This window comes from Ochotona curzoniae, unplaced genomic scaffold (genome assembly GCF_017591425.1).
Source record: "Ochotona curzoniae isolate NIBS_2020 unplaced genomic scaffold, NIBS_Ocur_1.0 contig_46, whole genome shotgun sequence".
In the NCBI taxonomy this organism is placed as follows: domain Eukaryota; kingdom Metazoa; phylum Chordata; class Mammalia; order Lagomorpha; family Ochotonidae; genus Ochotona; species Ochotona curzoniae.
The window spans coordinates 7,635,870-7,663,263 of NW_024466340.1; the positions used below are offsets into that span (position 1 = coordinate 7,635,870).

Consider the following 27,394-nt stretch of genomic DNA (forward strand, 5'->3'; position numbering starts at 1 on the left):
TGGCAGCAACCAGGCCTGTTGATTCTTAGTTCAGGGCCTCCGTGTTGGCCTGTCTTCCTCCTAGTGTACTTAGGCAGAGGATCCTGGAGGGAGAGTGGAAATTGCATGGCCAGTCTGCCTGTTGAATGGAACATATATGCAACTGAGGACTTTTGCTACGTTCGAGCTACTGTGAACAAAAAATATAGACCCTTCAGGTCAGTGTGCCCCAATCCCTGTGGCACCTGGGCTGCATGGGGCACTGATACCTTTAGAACTGTTGGGTGGCACCTTCTGGGTACTGAATAGCAGAAACTCACCAGGACTTGTTGAATCCCCGAAACAAAATTCTGTGTATGAACACAAGAATCCAAGCGCAGCAAAGGGGCCCAGCATAAGAAAGAAGGGTGGAGTTATGATGTAGTGGGCAAAGCCACTACTTGGGTAGCCGGCATCCCATGCAGGTGCCTGTTCAAGTCCCAGCTGCTCCACTTCTCATCCAGCTCCCTGCTAATGTGTTCTGGAAAGCAATGGGGCGGGATGGCCCAAGTCCTTGGGCCCCAGCCTCCAGATGGGAGACCCAGAGGAAACTCTTGGCTCCTGGCTCAGCCCTGATCATTGCAGCCTCTTGGGCGCTGAGCCAGCGGATGGAAGATTCCTTTCTGTGTCTCTGCCTTTTTCTCTGTAATTCTGCCTCTCGAATAAATAAGTCTTTTAAAAAGAGAAAAAAAAAAAATTGAAGCCAACACTAGAGTGCTAGGGAATTCTCTCTAGCTCTTATCTCTACGTCTGTCTGCTGCTCAACGGGCAGGCAGAGGTGAGGACTTGCATTGTAGTTTATACCTGTCCATTTTGGAGAGAAGTCACCAGAGGCTATAGTCTTGTGAGCCCCACTCCCAGTTATTGAAGGGAAGGACTCATTGCTAATGTGTGAATTGGTCCACAGTGATGGGCAGAGGAGGGAGCAGGTTCATTGTGTGATGGATGGTAAACTGGAACCATGACACCGTTACTGTGGGGAGCCTGGGGATACTGCTCGCATCCCTGGTGTGGGGGGCCTGACTTGCATTCAACCACGTTTGGGGTGTTACTCCTCTGGGAGGGGAGAGCGGAGGTGGGGTGCAATAGCAAAACCCAGAAACCCAGCCCTTGTCCCTAGAGAGTTCACAGTCTTGTGGATTTAATTGGCTTAGTCCCCAACTCCCTGCAGAACCCCTGGATGTAGGGAGAGCTGGAGGGCCTCACTTGTGTCCCGCTGTGCCAGTTGTGGTGGAGACAGGCTCAACTGTCCGATCGCTGCACAGCTGTGTTCCCTGAGTCTGAGTCTGACTCACATCAGTTGAGCAGCACCTGTGCTCCTGAGGGCTGGTGTCTGAACTGGCCGTGGGTGGGGGCCGGAGCGTGGCTGATAGGAACTCTGTCCTGGGAGCCTCGTCTTTCAGCTCTATGGCGGCCCATGGGGGACATCTGAACAGCTTCTCAATGGAACCCATTTTATTAACTCCCGAGCAGTATCCAGTTGGAAATAACTTTCTCTGTGCTGTCCAAGGGCTCATAAAGAGCTGAGTTTAGAAATCACTCACTGCCTTGTGACTAATAAATTATCAGCATCTAAGAATAGCCATCACGTGGTGGGGAGGAGGGAGCACTGGGCAGATATCAGAGCTGTACGATGGGCCACAGAGGGCCCGAGCATCGCCATTGCAGCTGGAGTCAGCGTTCCCCAGTATCTGTGACTGCCAGTCATTTCTGCCTCGCGCCTTTGACAGTCAGCAGTCAAGGGGTCGGAGAGCAGGATGGAGGCTGAGTTAGACTCCCACTTTGAGGCACCAGGGAACGAAGAGTAGCTGGCAGACAGCAAGGTAGAGGAGGGGCCCCAGTTCTCGTATGCTGGGGCAGCTGCCTGGATGGACCATCACAAGTCACACCTGCTCGTGACCCAGGGCTGGGGAGACTTGGCTGCTTCTACTGAACACTAAACTGTGTGTTTACAAAATGCCTGCTTTGAAGTTGATAACGTTCCTACAAGCCAATCTTCTGTCGTTAACGCTTGCTTTGGAGACATGGGTTGTTAGGTCTGTTTCCCAGGGCCAGAGCTGGGAGGGGCTACCCAATGGCCAGGCGGCCGGCCTGTGGTACCACCTCCTTTGTTCACACCCTGGTGTTGTTGCTTAGCAGCAGTGTGAGTCTGGCCAGCATCCTGGATGCTTTTTAACGGCAGCTCCGTTATTCATAAAATGACGACAAAAATAGGAATCCTTCAGTAGGGATGCCTGGAGAGGAACTACGGTATTAATAAGACCGGATGACATTTACGAAGTCCGTAAGAAGTGGCAGGTACTATTTCTGAGTGTCTTGTTGGTGAGCAGATGGTAATGCCTATTGAACCGTACATTGTTATAAAGATGCATCATTAGTAGCAGATCCCATGAGTAAATCACTTGGCACAGGGCCTGGCGGATTATCTGAGTGTTTGAAAGAATTAGTTGTGTCGTTGTTATGTTTGTTAGGCCCTTGTCGTATCCTGCTTCTTTGTACAGCTATTCATTGATTCATCTTGGTGTTTGTTACCCAGCAAGTCTGAAAGTGTGTACTTCCCCATACCTTCACTCAAATCCCCCCAAATTCATTTTTTAATAACACAAACACTTGTTACAATTAACTTAATGAGATATTTCTGAGCACATAGGTTGATCCTTTATTAATATCTCTTCCCCCACCTCCCAGTTCTCACATAGATCGAGTGAAATTTCAAAATCAGGAAGGGAATGTCCATGCAATGACTTATGTCTCTCCCAGGCACTATTCAAACGTTATCCTGCTTCATGGCAATGTGCTGTCATCTCTCACGGTGCGTAGAGCCTGGACTTGAACCTGGGTGCTCTGACGTGGCGTGTGGACATCCTTGAACCTGGGCGCTCTGATGTGTGTGAGCACCCTTGAACCTGGGTGCTCTGGTGTGGTGTCTGAGCATCCTGGGGAGCAGCTTAGCTGCTAAGTGAGACACTCACCCCGTGCTGTGTAACATTTCACATGTGTGCATATAAGCACACTGGTCGTTCCTTGGGACGCTCTGTTGGGCAGATAACATTGGTGGGCATTGATCTCCATGAAGACACAGTGTGCCAGCTTCTTGGTCAGTCAGAGGTTTTTTGTTCCCAGTATTCTTCCTCATAATTGAAAGCATGCTAATGCGGTAGCCTCATTTGTCTCGAGGATTCTTACATGTGAAGTGCCGGCCTCATGCAGAAGCTGTCTTACAGAAGAGCTTTGGTTGTTCTGTCGTTGAGTGTGATGGCTGTGGTTTGCAAATGGGCTCTGTGTGACCCCAAAGGTTTGTGTGCTGGAAGTCTGACCACCAGCATGATGGTGTGGCTGGCGGTGTCTGCCGGGTGACCGAGTCATGTGGGCAGGCTCTAACGCCGTCTGTTGGTGGGCCACTTCCTGTGAGAATGGCTTTTTTCATTTGGGTCCCTTCTTCTGGATGTTTCCTTTCTGTTCCTGTGCTGCCCCCAGGGTCCTCACTGCCCCCAGAGGCCCAGTGAGTGGACTTGCTGGAAACTGGACTTTCAGCCTTCAGAACTACCAGCTCAGTAGCCTGTTTCATGCAGTACCCAGCCTCAGGTGTGTGTCACAGGGAGGTGACACGGGCAGACCCCATGGTGCTGGCTCAGAGGCCAGCGGCACCTCAGGCGTGTGTCACAGGGAGGTGACATGGGCAGTCCCCGTGCTGGCTCGGAGGCCAGTGGCACCTCAGGTGTGTGTCACAGGGAGGTGACACGGGCAGACCCCATGGTGCTGGCTCAGAGCCTAGACCTTCTGCAGGCTGCTCATGCTGAGCCAGTTCTGCTCCCAGCTCACTCCACAGTTTTCACTCGGAGGCCATTAAGTCCCAGGGGTTCTTGTGAGCCCATCTCCCAGGTTGCGGAGCCCAGATCCAGAGACGGGGCTTGGGGCAGAGCCTGCCGACAGCCTCTGCAATGACTGGATGGCGCCGATGGCCGGGGATGGGAGGGTAGGGGTGTGGAGCACGGGGAGTGGTGCAGTGGGGCGGGGCTCTCTGTGTCAGCGGGCTTGGATTCTGTCATGGACAGTAGAGCTTTTGCAGAATGTTTTAGTTCAGGAGGGAAATAATCTGGACTTGGCCGTCACAGACTGCCGCCCGTGGAGGGAACTCGGGGCTGAGCTCAGGGCGAGGGGGTGTCACAAGGTGTGACTGCTGCTCTTCGGTTCTTTGTGCTGTTGTCTTCCCCAGTTTGAAGCCACAGTGAAGTGTTGGGGTGTGGGGAGGTGGTGCGTCTGGGGGGCTGAGGGCTGAGAGAGGGAGGCAGAGCTCAGCAGGCGGACTAACACCCTCTCCCGCTGGGGACCTGGGAGGGGCCCAGCTGCCAGGCTTGCTTGTCTGATGCCACCTGGGGTCTTCCACTCCAGGGGCTGTGTGATGTCATCCATTCGGATTCTGTTGGGGTTCTGGAAGGACAGTCGAGGTCGCAGGTCTCTGGGCGGCTGTCCACTGGGTGAGAGCTTGCTGACGTGCCCTCTTCTCTCCTGTTCAGGACACGGAGATTCTAAACACCGCCATCCTGACCGGCAAGCCAGTCTCAGTGCCCGTCAAGGTCGTGGCTGTCCAGGAGGACGGCTCCGTGGTGCACGTGTCGGAGTCTGTGGAGTGCAGGTCGGCTGACGAGGATGTCGTCAAGGTAGGGCAGGCCGTGTGCAGCCTGGGCACCTCTGCCCCGGGCCTTGTCCTGTCTGCACATCCCCGGGCGGGGAGGCTGGAGCGAGCCTGACCTCATTGAGGACAGTGGCTGACCACAGGCTCCCAGGACCTGGGAGGTTGTAGCCCCCTGGGTCCCTGACCCTTCATCTCAACCTGAAATTATGATCTGTGCTGCTCTTTTGTCTGCCCCGCCTCCCCTCCCCGCCCCCCCAGGTCTCCCACCCATTGTCTTCCCTCTTAGGGCAAAACTTTCCTAACTTCTGCAATTCACATACTGCACCTGCCCCGGCCGGAGCTCCCTGGGCCCGATGATGTTGTGGACTCTGTATTTTCCTGAAGTGCTTTGTTTTCTTGGAAATGACCGGATAGCTAGTAGTTGGGGTTTGGTGCCAATAAATGCAGGGTTTCCACTTGAAAACCAATGTAGCCTTGTTCGTAAGACAATAAAACCCATCTGGTTGATGTGGTGGGTTTTGTGAATGGACATTACAATAGATGACATGAGCAGGTTTTAGAAAGCTCCCCATGCTCCACTGGACATGGGTGTAGCCAGGAGATGGCTCACAAAAGTTTGGGGATTTGCCATGGGCGTTTCTGTGGCATTCTTCGCTGTGTTAGCCACATGGCTGGCTCTGAACTCTGGTTTACTTCCACTCTCTTCCTAGGTGCTCTTGCCCGTGTTGTCTGAGCCCGTTGGGGGCCATTTGCTCTGGAGCTGAGATCCCGGGGAGACAGGCCTTAGGTCTTCAGGACAACCCTGTCCCTTCAGTGTGAACTGGTCATTCAGTTCACGAATTATAGAAAAACACCTTCTAAGGGCGGCTGCACCACATCCATGGTGTTTGGATGCTACCTGGATCACGGGCTCCGGGATGTGCCTCACACACAGAAAGCCTCTAGGGCTTTCCCCATGGCAGAGAGCTTGATTCCTCTTGCTGTAACCTCTGGGAGGCTGGGTCTTCATCCAGAGGCTGTCTAATAGAGAAAAAATGGGGTATTTGTGGGGCCTGATTAAAAAAGGGAAGAAGGCACAGGAAGCTGAGGCTTGGGATCGCCGGTCCTGGGGCCTAGAACGCCAATTCTCGCTGGAGATGACAGGTGAGCTCCTTGGGTGGAGCACGCAGCCTGCCCTGGGAGGGTGGAGTTGGGTCCTGGGAATTCAAGGCCGTGGGACTGAGCAGGACAGGGACCAAGGCCTAGGGGATGACCCGAGGGACGTGACATAGCAGTAGGGTGTTGTTTCAAGTTTCCTTGGACAGTGCGTGTTTGTAAGCACCCCAGGAAGGAGGCATGGATGAGGGCATGTGGAGGTGACACCTGGGTGCCAGTGCCACTGTGGGCTCAAGCAGACAAGTCATGGTGTGGCTGTCTCAGCCCTTCCTGGCTTCCTGAGAGCTGCTGTGGAGCCCTGCAGAGAAGCACCTTCTGCTCTGCAGAGATCTCTACTCAGGAGAGGCAAGTCCAAACTCAAGATCCAGTGAGTGCGTCTCATTTGGTTGTTTCCGTCTCACATTCTTGGACACATTTGCTGCCCATTCTGGCGAATGTAGTGTTGGTAGATAGTCATATCTCACTCAGCTGTCACTTTTGCATCTTCGTGAAAGTGGGGCATCTTGTAGCCAATCATTACACCATCTTCAGAGGAACAAAGCAGAGCCCACCAGTCAGCAACCTCAGGGCTGCCCTCAGGATTCCAGACCTCGTTAGAGAGCAGGGCCTGTGTCGGTCGAGGTGATGTAATGAGCGGCTCTGGGCTGTCCTGACTTCAGAGTCAGTGTCTGCAGAACTTGTTGGTCCGACTCCCAAAATGAATGGAGTTGTCTTCAGAGCCATACAGTGGCCGTGACATCATCCCAGGGGCATTCACAGCCAAGGACACAGTCACTGGCGCACTCCAGGGGGACGCCCTCTGCTCAAGGAGTTGTCACTCAGCCGACCCTGTCACAGCACAGAACACACCGTGTGATGATCTCCCAGGAGACCCTTGCAGGGGTCAGCAAAGACCTTCATGTATCGGAAGCTGTGACGCTTTCAGTGGGGGAAAGTGTGAAGTTAGGAAGATGTGCAAAGCGTGGCCATGCACGTAGATTAGCTTATTGGATCTGGGATTGTATGGCATTTGAGGATGCAGATGATGGCTTGGAAAAACTAGGATTCTAGCTGAACCTGGCAAGATTCAAGGGGATCCATGTCAAGTGTTAAACTGACTAGTACCCGCTGATCTGAGAGATGGGGCAATGGGGAAGGATTCCCTTCCATTGGTTCACTCCCAGGATTGGACCAGGCTGAGGCGAGGAGCCCAGAACTCCACCTGAGTCTTCCACGAGAGTGTCAGGTGCACAGCTTACCTGAGGTGTCCACAGATGCTCCACGGGGTACATATTACCTACAGGCTGGATCAGGAGCAGAGCTGGGACTGGAACCCAGGCCCTCGGCTACAGGACACAGGGGTCTCAAACAGTGAGCTAGGTAGTACACAGCAAAACTCCCTGGACAAAAAGCTGAAGCTCCGCCGTAAACAGCAGCAGTGGTGTGTGTGAGAAGAACCCTGGGACATTTTTTTAAACCGATAGTGAGATCTGACAGATCAGTATGGGGAGAGGCTGGCACAGCAGAAGCAACTTCTGCAGGCATGAATTCACGTGTGATGAGAGCAGTGGTCACGCAAGGCATGCTGCAGACCAGATCTTGCTTAAAGGTGTGTGTGTGTGGTCTGCATAGTTTTACACTATTATTTAATTTATGGCTATTGTGTAAAAAAAGCTGGCAGTTTCACATGGAAATCGGCAGAGACCCTGGCCTACGTTGCTTCCTGCACACCTTACCTGGAGTTGGTCGAAGCTGCCCCTTCCTGGCAGCCCATGCGCCCGCCCCCGGCCTCCGCCCCTCTGTCTTGTCACCCGTGGAGGGCTGAGGACATTGGTCCCTGCTCCTCGCTCCTGTGCTGCTGGGGTTCTGACAACAGGCTTCGCAAATGTGTGAGATGTGACTTACACCATGGGCTCTGGAAAAGGGAAGCCGCAAATGATAGATTTCACCCTGTCACTCTGCCGGTCGCTAGGAGAACCCTGGGAAATTGGATTGTGTTCTGCTGAAGCGTGTCCGGGCATCCAAGGGCTCTTGAAATGGAATCACTAGAGAGCCGACTGGAGGGAGTGCGACTGCTCAGGCTGGCAGAGGGAGGAAAAGGCCCGGACGAGGTGAGGACGGAGGCCCGAGAGCTGCTTTCAAGTCCCACAAGGGCCATCGTGCAGGAGATGGAGTAGATGTGCTTTTTGTATTCCGAGAGTGGAAGTTAAAAGGCCCCATTTTTAGTTCAGGCTAAAGAAAAAGCCCACAGAGGACTGAGTCCTTTGTTTAGGCTTCAGATGGTATCCGTTTGCATCCTGCCCCTCTCTTCGCTGCTATTTGACCTTGAACAAATCACTAAACATCTTCACACTCGGATTCCTTATCTGTGATGTGGGCAGGAGATGAGACGATGGGAAGGGCATCTACGATGGGTAGAGTTTTGTCAGCACATCAATGAGCGAGGCAGAGCCGACCTTGGTGACACCATCGTAACAGCCACCATCATGGTAATCCGCATGAAGCCTTAAGAGAACACGCACGTCTTTCCAAGTTCAGAAGACAACAGCTCAAACGACATGTTTTTCCCCCTCTATTTAAGCTGTGGATAAATTCCTGGAGTAGCAGAGGGCAAAGTTGGGTTTAAAAGGGTATCTGGTGGGAAGGGGGCTGAAGCCATTCTCCCTCCGAGTGCCTGCTGGCCTGGGCCCTGTTGGATCCTGCTCGCCTCCCTCTGCGGAGCCAGGATGCTTTTCTTAATTTTCCTTTTTTGCCCTAAGCCTCTTTAAAGATCTTTGGGGGGAAGAAGATAAAGTGTGGTTTCCATGTGGTAACTGACTTACCTTCCCCGAGTCTGTCTTTGTGATGGAAGGTTTCCAATCTCCATGCATCTGTAATTGCGCTGTTTATCCACGGAAGCTGGTCGCACAGTGTCGGTAGGGGGTAAACACTTGCACACTCAGAGAGAAGCGAATGTACACTCCTGTGGGTCTCGAAGATCGCACCCACCATCCTTCTGCCACACTAAGTCTCCAGTCGCAGGCTGGCAGCTGGGTTCGCAGTAATGAGATGCTAAATGGCTCAGGAAGGGCACTGGCACCTGAAAGCCTTCCCCCCAATACTCCCTGTGAGACTCCTGGTTCCAAATATGGCCTCACAGGGAACCCATAAGTCGGGAACATTCTATGTGCTCTGGGACTGCTGAGCAGTGTGTAGGGAGCCGGTCACTGGGCCAGGCCTGCTGGGCAAGACCACCACAGTCTTCAGTGTGGCAGCATTTCACATGTTGGCGGGCAGTGCCTACCGGGGAGTGTGCTTAAGTCACTAGATGTGCAGAGAAGCCGAGGTGGAAGGTGGATGTATCCTGAACGACCCGAGAGACGCCATTGCCAAGCTAGACTACAGTACTGCTCAGCTCCAAAGACGTGGCAGCTGTGGGAGCGAAAGGTCGGGGCAGGTGTGCAGTTCCTGTGTCAGTGCGCACTGCTTGCTTGCTTTTAAAGAGAACCTTCATTTATCTATTTGCAGGAAAGAGAGGAAGGAGACGCAGAAAGAGGTCTTCCATCCACTGCTTCACTGGGAAGGGCCTTAACAGCCATAGGTGAAGGCTGAAGCCAGGAAGCTGGACTTCCAGCTGGCCCTAGCAGGTGGGCTGCAGGGATCCAGGCACCAGGCTGTCTTCTGACGCCTTCCTGGTAGCTGGCAGAGCAGCTCCAGGGTGTGTGCTGGCTTGGCAAGCAGTGCCTTCACGTGCTGTGCCACAGTGCCAGCTCCTGTAGTTACTGCTGCTTTAAGGCCTAGAGCGCTAGATCCACCGCCTTTGAGCGAGTCTTGATTTTGCTTGGAAGACCATAGAGAGCAACAACAACAACCCAAAAAACAAACTTAAGGTTATTTTTTCACCTTTAGCAATTCTTGACAAAAATTTCTATAAGAACCATGGTTGCTGCATCTCCGGGAGTGAATTCCCTCCCCTGGGCCACCGCCAGGAGCCGTGCAGCTAAGAATAAGTCATCAGGCAGTTTGGATGTTGTTGCCTGATTCTGGCCTTCTTTATGTTGGTAATTTGGACTTTTATTGTTCCGTTCTAATTGGAGGTGTGTCATATATTTCCTGTTGGCCAAGGATAGATACCGCTGTATTTTTAACCTTCTGTTCCTGTCAGCTCCATTAGTGATTCCAGTATTAATTAGATCATTTGTTCATTTCTGTCTTTGGCATCTCTAATTAAGAACTAACACTTGGATTCACTTCTGCACAGTTCAGGGCTATCTCAGAATGAGCCAGCACAAATCTGCAAACTACCAGCTCCACCTGCCCAGGAAACACGGCCGCGTGTGTCTGCTCCTCTCTTCTGGGGATCTGCAAGTGCCCTTGGGTTTAGCCTGGCCCAGGCTTGGCCGTTGGGACTGTTGGGGGAGTAAACCAGTGGACGGAAGATTTCTGTGTATGTGTGCAGGTGTGTGTCTCTGTAACTCTGCCTTTCAAAATAATCTTTTAAAAATCTAGATGCAAATGCAAGTGGATATAGGTACAAGGCGATATGTTGAGGCAATATGTCCATCAGTTTCCTTCCTGAGAGCTGCAAGAGGGGTGATTGACAGTCACTGGGCTGCATGCATTTCTAGTGGATGACTTGCAAGTGTGCAGGTCAAAGCAGGAACACGCCCTTGGCCTCCACGCATTCGTGCCCGATGGTAATTCTCTGTCTCCTGCCCTCTCCCCTCCTCTTTGTCACTGAAGATTAATTTTCATTTTTGAGAGTTTTACATAAAGGGAATTGTAAAGTGTGTGTTCTTCCTCCTTTTTGGTCTGGTTTTTCGCTTCTTGCACGCAGCCCAGTTAATCTGAGATTCACGGTTGACCTTCCCCACCACCACATGATTTTGTATGCCAATGACTCACTCCTTGTGATTGCAGGGGCGTCTCATTGTATGGATGCCCTGTGATTTGTCCCTCTGCTTGCTGGCGGTATGTTTCTACCTTGTGATTTTTCAATCTGTTGATGGATGTTTAGATTGTCATCTTTATTGATTATAGCAAATGCTATACTTGAAAAGGCCATATGAACTCTGGCCTGGGACAGGGCAGCGTCCTGAGGCCACAGGGAGTCTGTTGTTGTGCACATGTTGTGTGTGGGCCTGCTCATCTGTCTTTCTGTCTTACCTGGTGTCTCCATGCTGGGTGATGAGCTTGTCGGTCCCTCCTTCCATCCCTCCTGCCTGCTCCCCCCTTGACCCTGCACTGTGCATGGAGGAGCTGCTGTATGAATAGTCTTGTGGGGAGGTCAGGGGAACCAGAGCTGATGCTGCCGCTCATGGAGCAGGGGACACTGTGTGGACCTCCAGTGGACATGGCTTCTGGGGCGGGGGATGGTAAGAAATTTTGCTTTTCATGATAAGCCTCAGAAGCTGGCTTTGGATGTGAGAATAACTAGCATCTATTTTGTACCTACTGTGTGCCAAACACCTATGCTCTTCACAAGTGTATTGATTTTCCCCTTTAAGTTATCTGTAGAAAAGTTTCTCCAAGTTAGGGAGTAGCAGATGTGAGAGGAAGGCGGAGTGGAAGTCCAGCTTCATGACCCAGCAGCCGTGATGGCCCAGAGGTCCTGAGGCTCCCCTGTCTTTTCCCCAAACACGTGGAGAAGTTGGTGTCTGCGGCTCATTGTCAGACGTCACTAGACTGATGTGGCCGCTTTGGCTGCTGCTGAAGTCGAAGTCCAGTTTCACTGAAAACAACGGCAAGGTCCTCTTGGGGAGTCAGAAGGATAGCTCATACACTCTCTTTCATAGAATGAGAAGAATTGGGGATGAGGGAGTTGGGGAGGGGACTGGGAAAGAATGAAGGAAGGAAGGAGGAGGGAGAGGGAGAGATCACCCATTTGTTGAATCACTGCCCAGATGGCTGCAATGGTCAGTGCTGGCCAAAGGCAAGTGCCATTTGGGTCTCCCAACATGGGTGTGGGGCTCCAGCATCAGGCTGTCTGATGCCTGCCTTTCCCAGGCGCATCAGCCGGGGGCTGGGTTGGAAGAGGGGCCTCTGGGACTCCAGCAGGCTGTCTTCTTGGGATGCTGTGTTGCAGAAAGGAGCTTTACTCACTGTGCCACAATGCCAATCCCACAAACACGTATGTCCCTTTCCTTCTGTTGAAAGTGGGGTGGGTGTCCAGCAATGAAAGATTGTTTCGACCCATTTGTCCAAGGCATTGCTCCTTTCTGAATTATATTTTCTAAATTGCTCTTTGAGTAACTTGCTGTCCAGTCTGTTTTTCATTGCTATAATAAAGTCTCCCAGGTTGGGCGACTTCTGACTCGTAAGAGTCCCAAAGTCATTAGGCTGTAGCTGGTGACGGTTTCTTGCTGGCAGAGTCCTGGGGAGGTGCAAGCATCACGCAGTGTCTGCTCCAGCGTCTCCCCCTCTTCTCAGACGGCCACCAGCATCCAGGGCTGGGGCTCCATCTGACAAGGTAGCTACTCTGTGGCCCCTAAACCCCAGGCCAGCTCTGAATACCGGCAGAGTTGGGCTGTTTCTGCCCTCTTACTTCCCCACAGCAGGGGTTAAATGTCAGCCCCTGCACCCCTGGGGGGCACATTCAAATCATTGCAAACAACACAGAAATGTGTCTGGCCTGAAAGGCTGAGGGGAAACCTGTTTCAAAGCAGTTGTTCTGATTTTCCTTCTCCCTTGCAAGTTGGGTTAGAGTCTTAAGCAGCCTCTCCTTGCAAAGCCCTTCTGTGTTTATTTCCACTTCTGAAGTCTCACAAACCCTCTTTAGAAGCACGCAGCCTGAGCCCTGTGGGACTGTCCTGGGAAAGCCGCCTCTTCACGCTTCAGTCATGGTGCCTTCTGGCATCCAGGTTGTCGACGAGCGTTCCCCAGGGTCTGCACTACTGGGAGGAGATGAACGAACATGCCAGCAAGTTGCTGGCAGCCTCCCTGTCTAACAGTCACAGAGTGTCTGGGCTACGCTCCTCCTCCTCCTCCTCCTTCTTTTTTAAGATTATTTTGTTTCTACTGGGAAGGCAGATTTACAGAGAGAAGGAGAGACAGAAAGATTTCCTGTCTTCCGGTTCACTCCCTGGGAGCCACAATGGCCGGTGAAAATCCATGTGCCAATGAAAATCGGCTGTCCTGAATTGAAAGCCTTGCTTGGTCATCTGGACGCTTTGAGGAGCTGACACAGCACCGTACAGGCTCTGTCAGCTCCTGTCATGGGGCTGGGTGTATGCTCCAGAAGGTCAAGGTGGACGGTGATCAAGACTCCTGAGGGTGGATGCTGAGGCTGGTCTGCCGCCCAGGGTCAGTGCTCACAAGCAAGCAGTTGCCATAGTTCCCCAAGCTTTGCCAGCTGGAAGTGAGGACATTGTTCAGAAATGCCCGTGCCATCTCGGAGAACATAGGTGTGGGAGAGGACGATCAGTAAAAGTGTTACGCAATAAGCTCGGGAAAACGTGACATGGGTCTTGATAACTAGAAAGTAGTCCATCGGGCAGTCAGAACACACACCCTGCTGGCGGAAGGAGAAGTTAAGCAGCGTGCAGACCCTGGGAGAGGTGCACAGTGGGAGGAGATGGGCGGGGGTAGGACTGGAAGGCCTGATTGGACAGGGCCTAGACGTGATAATTCCATCAGGCGTTATCCCAGCACCTCGGGAGGGGATTATTTAAAGACTAGAATTTTAGGAAATAAACTAAAATTAAATGTGATTTGAGCAAGAGTGTGAAGGATGGATCAGAGGGAGAAAAGAACCCTTGAAGAATCCTTTTCCATCGGCCCAAGAAATGAGAACCGCTTCAATGTCTGAGTGAGACTGACAGCAACTCCCGGCCCTGAAGGACAAAGGTCAGCAGACAGAACCCCGTGGCCCGCGGGCTCACCTTGGCCTCCCTCCAGCCCTTCCCTGGTTCCTATCTTCCATCCCATTTACCACTTGGTGGCATTGCCATGCTCATTTGTTGGATTGTTACCTGTCTTCGTGTCTCCTTGCTTGTTGTTTGTCACCTGTCTCAAAGGAGGGCTGGAGCCACGCCTCCATGGTCCACATTTGCATCCGTGGCTTGTCCTCCAGAGCACACTGACTGAAGGGCTGCAGCAGGGCAGCGGCCTGTGCCTGCTGACTCGTTGGTCGGGGCTTTCAATGCAGCCTTTATAAAAGGGGGGACTCACAATGCTGAAGACGTGGACCCTTCACTTCGTTGTTGTGACGAGACGTAATGCCCTGATGGATAAGCACACATCTGGATGAGTGCTTGCAGGCTGTGGTTCTAACCTCCCAGGATCTTAGGCAAGTTGATGGGATACCGGAGAGGAGTGGCTGCACTCTTTTCCTGGTGTGGATGGCAAGAGGGAAGCTTTGTTTCCCCAGGTCATGGCTTGTGAACAGGGCATAGACCTGCTGATGGAGTCATGGCTGATTGAGTTCTCACAAGCTTATTGCCAGGCTCCATGGCAGGTGCACCTGAGAACCCCTGCGGTCCAACTCCCTGGTTTTTGAGAAGAGACTGTGCACACGGCTGTTTGACTTAGGGGAAAGGCAGTTATGAAGGCAAAAAGGGGAGGGTGAGTGTAGACTGAGGAAAACAAAATGGGGAAGTGCTGGCTGGCACGCTTGCCTCTGATGACTGGCACCCATCACTGGTCTGGGAATCTTGCTAGCCCTAATTATACCTATGGCTCTTGCACTGGCTTTCCAGGATGAGACGCCTCCCTCCCTCTCTCCCTCCCTCTCTCCCTCCCTCCTTTCTCCTCCCTCCCTCTCTCCCTCCCTCCTTCCCTCCCTCTCTCCCTCCCTCCCTCCTTGCTCCTTCCCTCCCCTTTCCTTTCCCCTTCCCTCCCCTCCTGTCATCCTACTGCTTCCTCTTCCCTCTGTCCAAGTGTATGGTAACTATATAGCAGTCCAATGAGTGGCCTGCTAGCAGCCCTATGGCCACCATGTGACTCCACCTGTTAAAGCTGATTGGACAGTACTTCCATTGAGCTGGACCCATCAGCTCATCATCCCATGAGTGGAAATAAGTTTACTGTCAGTGCAGTTAGAGCAGGCATTGTGGCTGCCACATGCATGCATGGGCAGAGCTAATATCCCGCACCACAGCAGGAGGGAGGCACAGAGGGTGGGCCTGTGGCCCTCCGTGTCCTGGTTCCCAGGGCGTCCTGTGCGGGTGGTGATGCCTTCCTGTCCTCGTGACTTTCAGAGGAGTTCTGTCCTTCTAACCAGCAAGTGGAAATAGCAGCCAGTAATGGTGGAGTGCTGTGTTTCTCACGACAGACATGCTATTACAGTAGGCGCTCTGAGTTTCACGTTACAGGTGAGCACCCGAGGTGAAGGGATTAGGGGATTTGTTCTGCTTTTGCTCAAGTTCTAGGCTTTATATCTAGACAGGTTGGGTCAATAAGAGATAAGAGAGGCAAGTATTTTAGCATGGAAAAGATCAAACACTAAAATGGAAGAAAATAAACATGGTTAGCAAAGATCACGGGGTGCCGCTGCAGATGCTGGAGCAGAAGTCGGAGCACACATGATGGTAACGTTTTTGTGGAAAGAGATAAAATGTGTCACAGAATGAGTCTGAAACCTGAAACTGTGGGACAAAAATGAAGCCAACAGTCACGCACAGGGTCCTTTCAATAAAGTGCGTGGGCCTGTTGTGGTAGCCTAGTGGCTAAAGTCCTCGCCTTTATGTGTTAGGATCCCATATGGGCACTGGTTCGAATCCCGGTGGCCCCGCTTCCCATCCAGCTCCCTGCTTGTGGCCTGGGAAAGCAGTCGAGGACGGCCCAGAGCCTTGGGACCCTGCACCCACGTGGAGACCCAGGGGAGGCTCCTGGCTCCTGGCTTCAGATTGGCCCAGCTCCGGCTGTTGTGGCCACTTGGGGAGTGAACCAGCAGACTGAAGGTCTTGCTCTCTGTCTCTCCTCCTGTCTGTATATCTGACTTTCCAATAAAAAGAAAATAAATATTTTTTAAAAAGTGCCTGGGAAATGGCATCCAGTGATGTTCATTCTGGTGCAATGCAACTTTGGAATCCGCTCAGTTTGTTTCATAATATGGCTGTGCCTGGACTCTTGGGGATCCCTGTGCTTCGCTGATTACAGGGTAGACACAGCGTTGGGTGGGGAGGGGCTGGGGGCCACAGAGATTGGACCTCCAGGTGGAATCCAACGCAGAGACGGTCTGACGGTTCCTGTCTGTGTGTTAGATTTCAGTCATTGGAAAAACACGATTCTCCAAGACTTAAAATGTAGATGGAAAGAAACCTCTGTTGTAGGAGACAAGAATCCAACTGAAACGAGCATGCTATAGTGTTAAACAATATTCTTTAGTGGTATTTTCACTCACTATTTTTGTACTTGCTATAGTGTTGCTATAGTATAGCTCACCTGTATGTGAGCTTATCAGATCAACTTCAGATTTTTTTCCGGATTCTATAATAACTTAATTATACTGATACATGGAAATGCTCTTTTATTTACTCTATCCTTTTTTGTGCTAAAGCTGTCTTACATATTTAGTGTAAACCTTGCATACATTATTATAAAATTTTGTGTCTTAAAAATAAGCCTAGAGAGAAGGAGGGCGGCAAGTACGTGTTTATATGGCGTGTCTGTTAACTTCCTTATGGACCGGCTTGCTCGGTTTCCCTCTATGAATCTCAGCTCCCGTTTAGTGTCCTGTTCTCCTTTGCACACAGCGTTGCTCCCTCCCACCTCCTCTGGCTGTTATCGCCAACTGTATTATATTTCTACATGTTAGCGGCTTACGATGCAATTAAACACACGCTGTTTTATAGAAATGCTTTTTGGGATCCGTTATGAGGAGCAAAGGAAATGTGCGTTCACGCTGTATTTTATAATTAGTTACTTTTACTCATGTTATTTTCTTCCACGTGCAGTCAGTTTATCTGGGCAATTTGCATTCAGCTTGAAGAGCTGAACCTGCTAACACTTTCGTCAGTTTGTTTAGCAATGTATTGACTTTTTGGAAGACACTTTGCTGGATGTAGGATTCTTGGATGACTTACTGTTTTGAGCTGTCCCACTGCCGGGGGTTCTGTGTTTTTTGGATGAGAAGTCAGCCATTACTCTTACTGGATTTACCTTGTATGGAATGAGTCATTTTTCTTTTTCTTTTCTTTTTGCTGTCTTTAATATTTTCTCTGGTCTTGTTTCTCATAACTGTGATTGTGATGTGATGTTCCTGAGTATGAATTTTGTGTTTTTGAATTGAAAATGTTTTAAGAAGTTATTTATTTTTATCATTATTTTTTGGAAATGTGTGTGTGCAAGGTGCATGCGCGCACACACACACACACACACACACACGACATCTTCCATCTGCTGACTGGTCCACGTCCCCCCCGCAGCGGTTGGGGCTGGGCCAGGCCGAAGCCCGATGTCATTCCAGGGTCCCCGATGTGAAGCATGCTCCGAGGGTTCTGCTCAAGTGGTTTCGATAGTTCTGAAAAGCTGTTGATCTTGCCGATCCAAGCTTGAGGGAATCCTTCCAAGGTCCATTGTCTGACTTAGTCCACCTTAAAGTCCCCACCCACCCAGAAATTTGCTGTCAAGCTCGGCTGGGATAGTTGACCAATTTGCTCTGTCCTCCCTCCCTTGCTGTGGTACCAGATGTCCTCTGCAGGCTCCAATGGTCTGACATATTTTCAGTGAGCTTCTGGGTTGTCATCCACTACTCCATGTAGGCCACTGAGGAGGCCCAGTTTTGACACATGCACTTCGTTGTCAGACACAGATCCTACAATTCTCCCCATGATTGGAGTTCTGAGCCCAGCGATCCACTCTGTCTTCTGATTCCTCGCTTCCCTGCAAGTACTGTGGCCTTGTGGATGGGAGTCCCTTGCCTGCTGCATGCTCCCTCAGTAGTCCTTCCTCCACCACATCCCCCGCCCCTTTCCCTGACCAATTCATAGTTCCTTCCCCCCTGGAGCGCGTGGGTTCCCTGGCCCAGTTCACCAGCACTCCATGCCAGCATGCTAATCCAGGGCTCTGCTTAGCCTCCTGCCCCTGGCCTGGGATCAAGCACGTGGGCAATTCTCAGGCTTGCTCCACCTGCCTGGGCGGGAGCTCCCAGATCCCTACACAACCATGCTGGTGCCATCCCCATCAAGGCCCCCGCAAGCCCACACCCCAATCACCTGCGAGTCAGTCCGCTGCAGCCCATCGTCCACTTTCATTCACTCCTATTTTCTCTTATTTGGGCTGCAAGTCAACAATCTGTCCTCAGCTTTTCTGCTGCTTTTTTTTCTGTTATCTCCGTTCTACTTTTAAGTTCTCTGGTGCATCTTTCACTCCAGTTCGAATACCTTCCAACTCTGAAATTTCCATCTTGTTCCTTTAAGATGCTTCCTTTTTATTTTCTACATGTGGCGATATTGTCATAACACATTTACCTCTTCAAGTGTACTTTGAAAATATTCTTTTTTTTGGGGGGGGGATACTCTTAAACTTATGTAAATCCAGCAACTCCTCTCTCAAGCAGTTTCTGCACCTGCCTTTGTCTTTAGAGGGTGAGTAACACTTTTTTAAAAATTCATTTATTTTTTTATTTGAAAGTCATATTTTAGAGAGGAAAGGAGGAGAGAGAAGAGAGAGAGAGACTCTTCCACTGGCTCACTCCCCGATGTCTGCAGTGAGCAGGGCTGGCCCGGCTGAAGCCAGGAGCCTGAAGCTCCATCTCGCTTGCCCGTGTGGATGCAGGAGATCCAGAACGTGGCACCATCATCTACTGCTTCTCAGGGTGCACATGAGGAAGGAGTTAGAATGAGGTTCACAATCGAGCGAAGGCTCTAACCCGGGCACTCTGGCATGGATGGGCTCCAGCATCCCAGGCAGTATCTTAACCGAGTGTTAAATCGGAAGAATCATTGATGTCAGCTTGTTGAGAACTGTCCTGGTACCTTATTACCTGGTTCTTATTATCTTATTGCTGTTCTAGAACTGCCAGCTCCTCATCATTTGCTTACTGTATAAGTCTCCATTGGGGCCGTGTCATGGCCCAGTGAGTTAAGCTTCCACCTACGATGCTGGCATCCCATATTGCAGCATCAGTTCAAGTTCTGACTGTTGCACTTCTGGTCCAGGTCCTTGCTAAGCCACCTGAGAAAGCAGTGGAAAATGGCCCAAGTACTTGGCTCCCTGCCACCCGTATGGGAGAGCCAGCTGGAGTTCCAAGGTCCCAGCTTCTGACTGGGCCAATCCTGCCTATTGTGGCCATTTGAAGCATGAACCAGTGGATGAAAGATCTTTGTTTTTCTCTCTCTCTTGTTCTGCTTTTCAAATAAGGAACCATAAATGAAATGTTAAAATATATCTGTGATTTTCAAGGATACCCTGAGGATTGAGCTTCTTCCCCACTCAGTAACATCTACAGCGAGTTTCTCAGGAGAGCCTGACAGCGCTTTGCTGTTCATCACGCCACCTCTTTTCCTCCATAATGTCTCAGGGTCACCTCTGCTGTGCTGGTGGATTGCAGGTCTGCACTGCTGCTGTGGGAGCATGCCTAGTGTGTTAGCAAGGTGCTGGGATGGAGCAGTATCCTCTGGCATTCCCTGGCTGCATCTCTCAGTAGAATCCAGTGAGTGAGGCTGCTAGGCCATGGTCTCAGCTTGCCATCCCTGGAGGAGGGTGGGCCCTTACCTCATGGCCGCACTGTCCTGGGTTTGAATCCAAGCACTCTGATATGAGATGTGGGCGTTCCGCTGGGAGCATCCTCGCCACCGTACCAGGTGTCCATCACTGTGGGCTCTTCTGGGGAGCCTGACCATAGCCTGTTAGACACGGGGTCGGTCCATTGTTCTCAAAAACACACTGCCCTTGTGCCTGGCAGACAGGAGAGAGTGGGGACTCACTCCCTGTGTGGATGGAAGGGCCGCTGTGGCAGTAGGTGGTGGGCACGCTCTGTACGGGGGTTGCCAGGTGTTGCCCAGACCCCTTGTTCTCTGCAGACGGTGCTGATCTTGTGTGCAGAGCAGATGCTGTCCCTCCAGGCTTCTGTGGAGTCATCTGCAAGATGGCAACCCTTGACAGCATCCTCAAGTGAGATTGATAGTCATCTAGGGAATGTGTCAGCAGAGCTGTTGGGCACCGTCTGCTTCCAGAACACACGTCTTCGGGCCTGGCCCACAAGTCACTACTGGGATAGAAAATGAGTTTTAGTAGCACATGGACATGCCCTTCAAAGCTTTCCATGTCCATTTATTATAGTATACTTCAGAAACTAATGTAGTTTGTTCAAGGAACCCATCATGCTATAGACACTACTGCTTAGAAGAAAGCTGAGCAGGCAGGCCTGTGCCATCAGCCTTGTCCACACTGTGAGTGGGAGACACCTGTGCCAGCCATACCTGGGTGTGGGTATGGAGGGGGAGGTGACAGAGAGCACCCACACAGTATCCCACTTCTCATCTCCATGCACCCGCTCTGAGTCCAAATGGATTATGATTTAAAGATATGGAAACCACTGAGCTATGGGGCAGACAGCCCAGGAGATGCTCCATTTAAGCCTCAGCTAATGCATTCGCTCTGTTAATTCATTAGCACACATTGGATTTACTGTGGAGTGAGCTGCTATGCATTCGTAGGTAACTAATACCTGGCCAGTGCCCTAAAGTGGGTCACAATGTGATGGGTGGAGAGACAGGAAGGACTGTGGAGATGGTGGTGTTTGAGTTGGGTCTTGAGGGGTGTGTATGAGGCAGAGGAGTGCCAGGGGCGTTTCTGACAGTGGGATGTCCAGAAGTTACCAGGGTCAGGCTCTTGATGCAGGAAGGAGGTAAGGGACGGAGAGCTCTCTGGATGAAGGGCGGCAGTTTTGATGGATCCATGTTTGTGTTGGGAGGACAGTAGCAGCGTGCGGAGCAGGCAAACAGATGGGGCCTGGAAGGAATGTGCAAAGGTATATGGGCTCACCCATTGGAGCAGAATGACAGAAATCATGTGGAAGGGCGCTGTCCCCAGCCTGGGGCCTGAGCAGACAGCAGCAGCTAGTCCCGGTGGCACTGTCCCCAGCCTGAGGCCTGAGCAGACAGCACCAGCCAGTCCCGGTGGCGCTGTCCCCAGCCTGGGGCCTGAGCAGACAGCACCAGCCAGTCCCGGTGGCGCTGTCCCCAGCCTGAGGCCTGAGCAGACAGCACCAGCCAGTCCCGGTGGCACTGTCCCCAGCCTGGGGCCCGAGCAGACAGCACCAGCCAGTCCCGGTGGCACTGTCCCCAGCCTGGGGCCTGAGTAGACAGCACCAGCCAGTCCCGGTGGCACTGTCCCCAGCCTGAGGCCTGAGTAGACAGCACCAGCCAGTCCCGGTGGCATTGTCCCCAGCCTGGGGCCTGAGCAGACAGCAGCAGCCAGTCCCGGTGGCACTGTCCCCAGCCTGGGGCCCGAGTAGACAGCAGCAGCCAGTCCCGGTGCACCTTCACGCCTGAGCCCAGATTCCTTCTCAAGCAGAGCCCCCCTGGGCAGCAGGTGTGGGAGGGATTGAACAACCCCCACCAGCCTTGCTCTTGGCCTTATTCCAGGTTGGCCGTGCTGTGAAATGGGTGAAATGTCTGTGTAAACTGGATTCTGCTCTGGGCACGTGTGTTTGAAGCTGGGTGAGCTGAGCTGCATTGGTGAAGGCTCCTCAGGGCGAGGTCTGGGATCCTGCCGCCGACATGCAGAGAGGTGACACATGCACAGCTCTTTGAGCTGACCCTAACACTCTGGTTTTACTCTGGAGCTGCTTCTTGGGCTGTCTGTCCGGAGGAACTGAAGATCCAGGATTCCAGCCAGGCCTTCCTCCCTGTGGCTGCTGCGGGGCAGATCCTGGTGGCTGTGCTGTTGGGGTGTTGTCTTTCTCGTGGCTGAGCTCTGGTTTGCTGGGAGTCTCTGGAAATCACTGGGTACGCAGCCTTCTCTAGGAGTTGTTAGAATCTCCCATCTTGGTCCTTTCGTCTTGGCTTTCCTATGTCCCAGAGCAGGCGACAGTGTGGGCTGCCATTTGTATTGCTCTTGGAGATAAAAATCCTCACTTACAGCGTTTGCATCTCAACTTCACAAATGCACAGCATTCTTCTCTAGAAGTTTCTTTTTTTAGGGAGGGAGGGAGGGAGATCATAACTGGTTTTCTTCCTTTTCCTTGCAGACTATGGTTCTGCTCCCAAACTGGTTGTTTTCTGTTCTGTGACTAATTTACGTGCAAGACCTCAACACCTCAGCCTGCAGCCCCAGCACCTGTGCTCAGCAGGTTGGCTCGCTGCTGGAGGCTGTGCGTGCTGTATGCTGGGCTGCCACAGCACAAGTAGCCCCGCATGCCTTCTGGGTGCTGGCTGATGAGTGTGAAGGGCCTGGCTCCTTTCCTGGGCTTTGAGCACTGAAGTGCTTTTTACATCTCCTTACGTCATAGGACAAAATGCTAAAAAGAAAACATCCCACAAATAGACCAGTGCTAAGCTGAGCACCAAGTTGCCTTCCTGTGTCTGGGGTGCTGGCGTTGCCTTGATGAGGGGCGGCATGTTGGTAGTGTTTGTGAAGGGGTCTGAGCTGGTTGGCTGTGACCTGGGCAGGGCTTGTCCTCCTGTGGAAAAGGACCAGCGTTGTCTGTTTTCTCGTATAGGGAGCCCGGCTCACGGAGCCATCTGATGGGGCAACGGGGGTGGAGATAGGGTCCACTGTGCTGAGCTCCACATTGTCTGCAGTGCAGCTTCACCAGACGACAGTGGCGCACCAAAGGTGTTTCTTCACGTAGTATTCATTCTTTATGTCTATATTAAAAAATATGAAATTTTAACATTTGTAAAATTTCACAGAAAAGTGGAATTAAAAGCTAAGATTACTTGGTGCAAAAGCTTTTGAAATCCAGGCATAGCTTTTTTCTTGATGTTGTAAATAACATTTTTCATGACCTTGTCCTAACTTGCTGACAAGCCCTCATAAACACACATACCCAGCCACACACAATGTACACACACACACGTACCCAACACACACACAGCATACACACATGCACACACTCACTCATTCTCTCTCCCTCTCTGATTGTAATTCTAAATCCTCAGGACATTGATCCTGCTAGATTCTCTTCATTGTACAGAGCAGAACCCCAGTGCGTTGCTGGAAGGCCCCCACTCACATGTGCTGAAGAGGATTCAGACCCCATTTCCCCTGTCCTTGTCCCTGTCCCTACTCTGTTCCTGGCCCTATCCCTGCCCCTGTCCCTGCCCTGTTCCTGGCCCTGCCCCTGCCCCTGTCCCTGCCCTGTTCCTGGCCCTGCCCCTACCCCTGCCACTTGCCCTGGCCCTGTCCAGCTGTGGTCCTATCTTGGGGGACAGCTAAGGCATGAAAGCAGGGTGCCGGTGTGCTACCTTGAGCTGGACAGCCATGATGTTCTCGGATCTGCTTCCTCCCGGCGCCTGGGTAGAATTTGGGGGTTACAGCTAAGCAGGTGACTTCACAATGGACATATAGGGAGGGTGGAGTCTTGATGAGCCCTGATTGACAGACTGCCTTTTGTACATCTGTTATATGTCCTAGAACTCGCCATGTCCTTCAGCTTTCAGCACTTGATATAGTGAGCTGCGATTGGGATGTTTTAAGAATGAGGGACACACACTTTTTTTTTTTTTTAATAAAGAGTATGACTGTCCCATAAGAAAACCTCAAATGATTTTCACCACTTGGAATTGCTAAGCTCACCCACTTCATTGTGTTTTTAATGAATTCACTTTTTCCATATGGGTGGTTTACTCCCTGTGCCCATGGGAGGGTCAGGCCTTGCTGGCCAGTGCTGCAAAGGATGCGGGGTCCCTAGCTGGGATTTCATTTCTCATGTGCAGGAAAGGCATCTGCCTTCCACGGCTGCTGCGTTCTCATTAGAGGCATGGGAGCCAGTGACTTGATGTAGGCTTGAGTGGGGAGGCAGATCAGCCAATGAGGAAGATCTAGAATTTTCCACCAGTGCCAGAGAGCTGAGAGGTGGGGCTGGGAGAGTCTGAGCAGTAGGTGACGCCCCCTGAGCTAGAAGCATCCCCTGAGCGTAAGCCCCGGAAGCATCCGCAGTAGCATTTCTTGCGGGGCGGACAGAGCAACACTGAGTCGGGGGAGAGGCTAGCGCTGAGCCTTCAGCATCTCCCAGGGCAATGCTCCTGGGGGAAAGCAGGAGCATACAAGGGTGCCCCAGACCCTGTTCGGTACCTTAATGGATGACAGGCAGGCTCAGCCGGTGTCAGCATCGCGGGGACCAAACACAAGGATGCCAGCCACCGTTCCATTCTCTGCTCTCAATGGAAATCTTGTGTGGCTCCTGCAATCCTGGGAGCAGTCACGCAGATTTCAGTCCCTCGAAGATGCCTTGTGCTTCAGCATGTTTCTTCTTCCCATTTGAAAAGTCAGCCAAAGAGTGGGATGGGAAGAATGGATACTCAAGTTTCAGAAGCCCAAGAAACATCCTTTTCAGCTCCCACGGGGATTTGGGGGCATGTGACTGGGCAGCAGAGGCCTGGGGACTGCTATGTTATAAAGAAAAAGGAAGGTGCCCCAGAAATGGGTGCTGCCTGCCTCCCGGCGGCTGCCCAGGTGCCCTGCTCATGCCCTGGGGGCCAGGGTGACGATATCAAAGTCCCAGGTGAGTTCAGCACCCTTAAAGGTGTGTTGGGTTTGCGACGCAGGAGGGACAGGTGTCTGTCTCCCTCACTGGGGGCGCTGGGGAGTCGTGGGTGTCCCCCGGTTACTTTCTCTGGATCTTTAGTGTCACTGGTGAGCTCTTTGGTGGGCTGTTGAGCTCTTCCTTCTGAATGGAGCACCTTCAGTCGTGCCATTGCTGAGGTGTGGGGGTGATTTGCTTCGCACCCTTGGCAGTTTCGTCTCTGAGTGGGCGTTGGGCCTGTGGCATCGCTACTGAGCCAGTTGCCTGTTGATGTCCAGCGGGCCACTGGCCGTGTAGGCATGCTGAGCTGCTGTTGTCAGTCCAGCTGAGGAAGGGAAGATGGGCACGTGGTCTTTGGGGGGCAGGCTCTGCTGCTGCGCCCCTGAAGTGGCGTGTGGCCCTGAGCCTTGGGTCACCTTGCTGGCTTCGGTTTCCCATCTGTAAAATCAGAACCTAGGTCCTTAACTCTGTGACTGTCGTGCAGTGATGGGTCATTTAGTGTCTGACACACCAGAAGTGACTTTGCTCCCCCCTCCCGTTCTCCACCAAGACACACAGACGCATTGTCCTGTGGTTCCGGAGAGAACTCGGCAATGTGCTGGCTGGCTGTCTGCAAGACGGGAAGTGAAAAGGGGGCTGCCGCGGGCTGGTGTGTGCAGAAATGAGGTACCCCAAGGCTGAGTGAGAGGCTAAAGCAGGGTGCTACGTCCGCACTGGCACGCTGTCCAATAGGGCCAGCCTCATTACAGCTGTGTTTCTAGCACACGTCACGAGTGTTTTGTCTACCAGGATTTTAATCTAGTTCAAAGCTGTCTTTGATTTTTCAGAAGATCTTTGTGACTTGAAGAAAGTGCCTTTTTTAGTAACATGAAAAACTTTTATGCACCTTCAGAAATGGTACAAGAGTGAACTAAGATGCACCTGGGGTTTGATCAGTGATAGTCTGAGTACATAAAAAAGGCAAGGTGGAGAAAACACACAGACAAAAGCCAATGGAGGTTATGCAGCTTCATTAAATTATGTTTATGGTCTTGCTTGTCAGGATTTTGTAACACAAAGTGGTTTTCCTGGAGTCTATTTATCAGTATTTGTCCCTAATTAGTGCCTACAAATTATCTTTTGCACAAGCCATGTTCTCTGGTTGCCGTGGCGTTCAGTACACCGGGGCTGCTGCAGCCCATCAGGTGTCACCATTGTCAATTTCTGCTCATCTTTCTCCTGCTAATGCATCTTGGGGTCCTTCCTCTTTGCCAAGGTTTCCAACAACTGTGACTCCATTTTTGTGAATGGGAAAGAAATGAAGAGTAAAGTGGACACCATCGTGAACTTCACCCACCAGCACTTCACGTCCCAGTTAGAAGTCACGGTCTGGGCGCCCCGGCTGCCCCTGCAGATCGAGATCTCGGACACAGAGCTGAGCCAGATCAAAGGCTGGCGGATCCCGGTGGCCTCCAACAGAAGGTGAGGAGCCGGGGCAGGAGGACTGTGGCCTTGTTCCTGGGCTCAAACCGTCATGGGAGGCAAGCTGACTTTCAGGAAGCGGCACCCACAGGGGTAACTGTGGTCTGGGCTTGGTGTTTAGATGACTGTGACGAGGGACTTTATTTGCACCGTGGCATGAGGGTGTTCTAATGAAGCTGGTGCTCGTCCCAACAGCAGTGAGGGCGACTGCCTCATGGGGCGACCGTTGGGCGCACTGGGCAGGCAGCGCTCGGCACCAGACCTGGCCTTCAGGTGTCCTGTTTTCCGGTCTTCGTTCCTCTGAGCCTGCTGCTCAGTTTCCCTGCATCCCGGGACACAGCTCCATGCGAAGGCCGTGGGCTCGGGAATCAGGCGGCTGTAGCTGTGTCCCTGGCTTTCCCACTTGGAGCTGTGGGATCCTTGGCCAAGTGACTTTACTCCGTCTACCCCTCAGTTACTTCATGTGCAAGTTGAGAAAGACAGTGGCGGGAGAGGCTGTCGGCAGGATCCAGCGAAGTGACGCTCACTCACACAGGACTCTGACGGCCACCGGCCTCTGAGAGGCCCGTCTCCTGCTTGGGCAGACACTAAGTCAGCGGCACTTCCTGTCAGGAAGCTACAGGACAGTCCTGGATGTCAGATCAGTCCACCTGGAGGAGGCCTCCACGCAGTGGGTGAACCCTTTGAGGGCAGAAAGCTCGCTGCAGCCGGCAGTGTCTGGCAACAGTGCTGGCGAGAGCAGCTTGGTTATATGTTGCAGGTTGAAAGCTTCAAAGCGGGGTGATGGCTCAAGGCTGAGAGGAGTCAGGAAGTGGAGCCTCTGTTCTCCAGCCACAGGAACCCCCACATTCCCTGCCCAGACAAGGAGTGCCATGTCATTCCTGCCTAGGGAGAAGTTTTAAATGGTGCCTCTAGAACCCAGGGGCAGAGACCCAGCCCTACCTATCTGGGGTCCATACCTGTTATCCGCCTGGTCCCTGGTGTGGGCTGACAGGTGCTTGTTGAGTGAGTGGACAGGCAAGGGGTGAATGGGCGGCAGCTGGAGCGGAGCCCGGCCGCCAATTCTCCCCCTGTCATCACGTAGATGCTGACTGTGACAGACGGTGTTTACTCTGTTGGGTTTGCCAATGCTCCAGGCCCACCCGCGAGAGCGATGAGGAGGAGGACGAGGAGAAGAAGGGGCGCGGGTGCTCCCTGCAGTACCAGCATGCCGTGGTGCGCGTCCTCACCCAGTTTGTGACTGAGTCTCCGGACCTGGGCCAGCTGACCTACATGCTGGGCTCCGAGTGGCAGTTTGACATCACTGACCTTGTGACGGAGTTCATGAAGGTGGAGGAGCCAAAAGTCGCCCAGTTACAGGATGGCAGGACGCTGGCTGGTCGGGAGCCGGGGATCACCACTGTGCAGGTAAGGCTGCCCGCTCTGTTGCCTGTGCCTACGTCAGCTGTGTGTGCACACACACGTATGCACACGAGCGTGTGTGTGTGCCAATTACCCACATGCACATATGTGTGGGAGATGAGCGGCCACGT

At 52.3% G+C, this 27,394-nt stretch overlaps 1 protein-coding gene across 1 annotated transcript in view; it reads left to right on the forward strand.

Annotated features, from left to right (window-relative positions):
• TMEM132B (transmembrane protein 132B) overlaps nucleotides 1–27,394 on the forward strand; it is a 109,388-nt gene that overhangs the window by 77,422 nt on the left and 4,572 nt on the right. The window contains exons 5-7 of the mRNA XM_040986861.1: nucleotides 4,536–4,679; nucleotides 25,657–25,862; nucleotides 26,999–27,269. Coding sequence (XP_040842795.1) covers nucleotides 4,536–4,679; nucleotides 25,657–25,862; nucleotides 26,999–27,269 — 621 coding nt within the window. The remainder of the gene's footprint in view (nucleotides 1–4,535; nucleotides 4,680–25,656; nucleotides 25,863–26,998; nucleotides 27,270–27,394) is intronic.